Source organism: Bombus affinis, chromosome 12, assembly GCF_024516045.1.
Source record: "Bombus affinis isolate iyBomAffi1 chromosome 12, iyBomAffi1.2, whole genome shotgun sequence".
NCBI classification, from domain to species: domain Eukaryota; kingdom Metazoa; phylum Arthropoda; class Insecta; order Hymenoptera; family Apidae; genus Bombus; species Bombus affinis.
The window spans coordinates 1,343,327-1,349,684 of record NC_066355.1 but is presented as its reverse complement, the minus strand read 5'-3'; the positions used below and the strand labels follow the sequence as shown (position 1 = coordinate 1,349,684).

At 44.7% G+C, this 6,358-nt stretch overlaps 1 protein-coding gene across 1 annotated transcript; it reads left to right on the top strand.

Moving 5' to 3' along the window:
• The first annotated feature begins 3,438 nt into the window (after positions 1 to 3,438).
• Positions 3,439 to 3,897, top strand: LOC126922763 (uncharacterized). Its single transcript, XM_050735628.1, has one exon. The coding sequence runs from the start codon at positions 3,439 to 3,441 to the stop codon at positions 3,895 to 3,897; it is 459 nt and encodes a 152-aa protein (XP_050591585.1).
• The last annotated feature ends 2,461 nt before the right edge of the window (positions 3,898 to 6,358 follow it).

Genomic DNA, 6,358 nt, shown 5'->3' with positions numbered 1-6,358 from the left:
GTGGTATTGTTTAACTATGATGTTGATTTATGTGCACGAAATAATATCATTAATCTTTCTTCTTTTTCTTCTTAATATTAGATCGTTCATTAAATTCTGCGGATTACTCTAAATGATTTTGGCTTACCTTTTATTTATATTTTGCTGCAATTGTCTTTCGTTTTTCATAGCTCAGCCATTCTGTAACAACGAAATGTTCTGACATTCGCCGTTTTTCAGTGTTAATTATTTGATTGTTCTGATTTAAAAGGATACTTCAAAATTAGCATATCCGGCATATGCGATATGGCAACAGAGGCAACAGAGGCGTTTGAGGGTATTGATAATCACGCACACCAAATTTCGGAGATTTATTAATTTTCAAGAATATTCCATTGCAAAAGTATCTTTTTATAAGAAATGTTGAGGAAGGATCCTTTTCAACGCTTTTAAAAGGTAACAAGAACTGAATGCTACTGCTGCTAAGAGCAATTATTAACATAATACATTGGAGATTAAAGTATACCTTACTACACTATGACATTTTCCTCGAGGCGAGCTGGTTTATCATGAGAACCACTTATAAGAGATAGTATGGACATCTTTTAAGCAATGAAATACATTTGAATGCGAAAAAAGATGTAATTTTTTAAGTATAACAGTAAATATGTATGTTGGAAAGCAAAAAATACTGATTATCAATATAATAATATCGCGTTTCGTCTCATTTTAATCAAGAAAATTTTAACAATTAATGGAATGTTTATTACCAAAGAAATTTTAAATTAAAAAATTTCGTCGTTGTATTAGTTTTTTATTTCACTGATACAAGGGCGAAGTGCACGACTCTGCCGTGTGACCCTTTCAAGTGACCGAGATAAAGTCACGGGAACAGGGATGATACAATGACACAATGGTACAATGGTGAAGACTGATGACATTCACAAAACAGTCTTATCGTATCCTGCCGGAGACGGGAGACCGAAAGTATCCACGAGACCAGATAGTATCTCTCCGACAAATAAACAAAAGGTAGCCGACCTGTCGCAACGCAACCTGCCGCTCTAATCTAACAACGTTCGACCCGCTTTCATGGGTTTATACGAAGTCTGAGAAATAATGAGAATGAAATAATTACACTCTTTTGGGTTAAATAGGGGAACGGATGAACAATTCTTAGGTGTGCTCTGATCTTCACCGAATCCATATGTATGTTTTTGTATGTCTCTTTTTTCAGTGCTTCGTCGCGAATTCCACGATAATGCACCAAGCCCTTCATGCATAGTTATAATATAAGAGATTTCCCTGTTAAAAAATTCATTGCAATCCTCCAACGCCCACTTTAAATCCCGGCCTGACACCTTGCGACTCTTTTTTATCCCCAAAATTAAAATCTGAATTAAGAGATCGCCATTTCGGCGCCGCGATAAACGCCCAAAGAGCTGTGACGAAAGATCTGAACATGATAACACGGGAAGACTCCAAGCATTGTTACGAAGAATGACAGAAGATTGTGTGCGTTCTCATGGAACATACTTAGAAGGGGATAACATCTGTGTGAATATTTTTAATAAATATTGTTTTGCGGTGGATGATTTAACGTGTTGATTTAAATAATGACGAGACGAATTGATATTTGATATCGTCAAATGTATTTAAAATTATTTTAAATACAAAGTTAATCGTCGTTCGCTAAATATACTCGCTAAGGACGCTCGATATACGTATATTAGGTAATGCTTACGTTCGTTCAATACTGACTGTCCTAGAGAGCATGTTCGTTTATTTATACTGGTCGGGGGAGTACCGGAAAGTTTAAAATCGACTTCAGTTGACGGCTGCACGTAGCGGCGATATTGTTTTGTCCGGAGTTTGTTTATCGTTACGTTTCGTACGTCAAGACGGTGGCAATGACCCGAGGCAAAACAACATGAGTCACCCTCGATTCGCCTCGTCCTACGACTCATGTGCCGCTACAATTTTATAAAATAATCCTTATTGCTTTCCAGACAGACCTTGTATCTATAATTAGTATTAAGAAATCTATCTCCATCTGCTGCACGTCATTCGGCTACGACTTCTCGAGAGAGCATAAACAAATTGACATTTACGGCCAGCTACCTACATCATCGAGTACAAGGTCATAAATTAGGTTTAAATTAAAATTTATGATTCCCATCTTTCGAATGAAAAGATTCGCTTTACCCCTGACTGTCGCAAACACGTGGCAGACCAGTTTAAGATGGTGTTTGATGTAAGGTGCCCAAGAAATACTCGGTGTCGTTCAAAAATATAATGTATTTAACAATCAACAATTTTCGCCTTCAACTGGTTTCGTACAATCCTCAATTACCACTGATTTTCTCGCTTCTCGACTATGCTTGCTTCGCTGTTAAAACTCGATTTTCTTCACTTCGCTATTCAAGCTCGAATGAATCTTTGAACATATTTTGTTGCCCCTCGATATCCTCACTACGCACGTATTCGTTAGACGTCCGTGACCATTGCCACGTATTTTCTTTCAAATATTCGAAGGACCGTAGGGATATCGGTGGCTCATTAGGCACCTTACGCTTCGGTGATGCTTTGTGTCGCGAAGCCGTCGGAAAGTTTCGTCGTCGAGTGCCGTCACAAATTCTTCAATATGCACGAAACTTTGATTATTTGCATACTTGACTAAAAATGATCGTATATTTCTTTTTATTAATGGTGATGTGTATTAATATCTCTTTTGAATAAATCTTAGAATTTGCATTCAAAATGCGCCAAAATATCTGTACATTTTCTAAAATGCGCCGTGACTAAAAATAATTTAGAAACTATTGCTACAGATTCAGTGCCCGCAGTTTGTCGGGGAAGCCTGGAACACCCTGTATAAAAACATTATATTTCTCCTGTGGCGGCACTCGACCTCGGAAATTTCCAACGGTTTCGCGGCACAAAGCGCTTTATCTTATAAGCGCTATGCCGACAAGCCTAATGTGCCATCGATATCCCTACGGCTCTTTCGTCGAATTTTCGGGAGAACGCATACGCGGCAACCGTCACGGACTTCTAACAAACGCGCGCGATATCGATGGCCAACAAAGAAAAGAATCGGCGTGGCTTTTGAATAAAAGAGATTCAGTCTGCCTCGAGCTGCGAAGCGCGAAGGATTACGCCAAGCGAACGTTGAGAGACGAGTAGTCGACTTCCGATAACCAGCATTAAGCATTGTCTGTTATCAAGCGTAGTTAATCGTTAACTGTTGTCAATCGTTGTTTGTTGTTAATTGTTATTTATCGTCAGTTGTTAAAAGTCAGTAAATGTTTTTGTTGAACATCTGAGTATTCTTTCCGCACCTATCACGACATATCACTTCAAATTGGTGACTCCGACGTGATTTATTCAGAAAGTGGTGGGTGACGTGATAGTGCCACTGAGATTTTGCAGCAACGCGAAGTGAAGTGTGTCATTACGATGGAAAACGACAATTCAGGAAAGGGTACCAACCCGACGATCACCATGTTCTCTCTGCTGCCATCGAACACCAAAAGATGGTTCGTCCTGTTGGAGAAGCAATTCCACCTAGCGCAGATCACGGACGACGAGACTAAGTTCGTGACTCTAGCTAAATGTCTCGAGGGCCGATACGTACTATTGTACGTATTCGTCGAAGATTTACTGGACATCCCCCCAGCCGCAGGGAGCTACGAGAAATTAAAACGTGCGCTTATTCACGCACTAGCCGACACACAAAACACCCGAGTGAAGAAACTTGTGGAGAGCGAGGAGATGGGCGACCGGAAGCCATCTCAATTTTACCAACATCTGAGAAAACTCGCTAGCCCCTCCACCCCCGATGATTTTGTCCTCTCGCTGTGGAGGACCCGATTACCCGATAGCATACGGCGAATCCTCGCAGCCGTGGATGACTGACTCGGAAAGGCTATTGCACCAAGCGGACCTCATTGCAGAGGAGTTTCAACAGGATCATCATCGTACCTCCTGAATAGCAGCGGTAATCCCATCGGAGCAAAACGCTGGAACAAACGAACCGTGGGCCGTCGCAATCAACACGTTGAGCGAGCAGATGTCACAGATGCGAGCACAGATGCACGCGTTAAGCATCAATAATCAACGCCGTCCACGATCGCGACCACGACAGCGTACGCGTTATCGCCGCCGTTCGCGCTCCCGAGATCCACCGCGGCAAGACGGCCTTTGTTTTTACCATGCAACGTTCGGAGAACGCGCGAGGGGCTGTCGTTCCCCATGCACTTGGAATTCTGGAAACGCGACCAGTCGTCCGTAGACGCGGCCAACGACGACGGCCTGGGTACCCGCTGCATCTTCGTCAGGGATAGGAAGACAAAAATATCGTTCCTCGTGGACACCGGCGCCGACACGTGTGTGTATCCGCGCAGCAAGATACGCGAATAGGTGAACAATACCGACTATGAGCTGTTCGCGGCCAACGGAACGCAAATTGCGACCTACGGTACCATTACGATGTCCCTCGACTTATCGCTACGCCGGCCTTTCGAGTGGCGTTTCGTGATGGCCGACGTCCAGACGCCTATCATCGGCATAGACTTACTGAACCACTACGGGTTGCCCGTGGACCCGCGAAACAAACGACTCCTCGACACGACAATCCAACTGGCATCAAGGGGATATGCTGCCTCGACCGAAGAGATGTCCATCAAAAATTATAAATATACGGCGAAACGGTCTATCACCGACTTTTGGCGGAGTTTCCGGATCTATCCCGTCCACCGGCCTTCGGACGGGAGAAAATTCGACTCGAGGTGGTACACCACATCGAAACCACACCCGGCCCCCCCGTCTCCTGCAAACCCCGCCGCCTCGCACCAAATCGACTCAAACAAGTTAAGGCAGAGTTCGCAACCATGATCGAGCAAGTAGTGATGCGGCCATCGCAAAGCCCATGAGCATCACCCCTGCACGTCGTACCCAAGAAGGACGGAAATCTACGACCATGCGGCGACTATCGTGCGTTGAACGCCCGCACCGTGCCCGACAAGTATTTCTCCCGCATATAGAGGATTTCGCGCAACACCTCCACGGTAAGCGGGGTGGTTTTTTTTCCCCTCAAAAATCGACCTCAACCGCGCTTACCATCAAATTCCGATCGCGCCCGAAGACGTCAAGAAAACCGCGATCACGACACCCTTCGGACTTTTCGAAGCAGCCAACATGATGTTTGAGCTTCGAAACACAGCACAAAAGTGTCAAAGATTCATCGATGAAATCACCAAAGGTTTAGATTTCGTGTTTTCGTACATCGACGACTTTCTAATAGCCTCCGAAACCGAAGAACAACACCGCGAACACCTCCGAATTCTCTTTCAACGTTTGAATCATTACGGAGTAGTCATCAACCCCGGAAAGTGCGAATTCGGTGTGAACGAGATCACATTCTTGGGACACACCGTAAACGCATTCGGGATAAAGCCGCTAGCAGAACGTGTTGACGCCATTGTAGAAGTACCGCTCCCCGGGACTGTTAAAGTATTACGCAGGTACCTCGGTATGATTAACTTCTACCGACGTTTCATACCGGGGGCCGCAAACATTTTTCAACCGCTAAATGACCTGTTAAAATGAAGAAAAAAGGGCAACGCGCCCATCGAGTGGTCGAAGCAATCCGAAGCTAATTTCCGCGAATCGAAACGCGCCCTAGCTAACGCCATGCTGTTAGCGCATCCGATACCTGGCGCGCCCGTTAGCCTCGCGGTAGGACGCATCTGACTATGCAGTAGGAGCGGTACTCCAGCAACGCGTCAACGACTCTTGACAGCCGTTAGGGTTCCTTACCAAACCGTTGAGTTCCCCCCAGCGAAAGTATAGCGCGTATGACCGCGAACTACTTGCGATATACACTGCGGTCAACACGTCACGTCATAACGGCCGACACGCCATAGAAGGGAGATACTTCATAATTTACACTGATCATAAACCCCTTACGTACGCTTTCAACCAAAATCCCGATAAGTACTCGCCGCGACAATTCCGACACTTGTATTATATCGGACAATTCACTACCGACATCCGATACATAAAGGGGCCCGACAATAACGTGGCCGACGCTCTGTCACGCATCGAAGCGATAGGAAAGTTTGTGGACCACCAAACTCTCGCTGCCGCGCAGGAAAGCGACGACGAACTACGCGACATCGTTAACATCGGCACATGCGCGTTACGATTAAAGAGAGTGCGCTTCCCTGATCACAGCGTAGAACTATATTGCGATGTATCAGGAGACATTGTACGACCGTACGTGCCGAAATCCTTGCGGCGTTACGTATTTAATTCGCTTCACGGACTTTGTTGATCGTTGATTGTAATTGTTGCTTTTTTATTTTTTATTAAACTT

Bases quoted from the DNA above. Each gene is read 5' to 3' on its own strand.
- LOC126922763 (XM_050735628.1), top strand. From the start codon at position 3,439: ATGGAAAACGACAATTCAGGAAAGGGTACCAACCCGACGATCACCATG.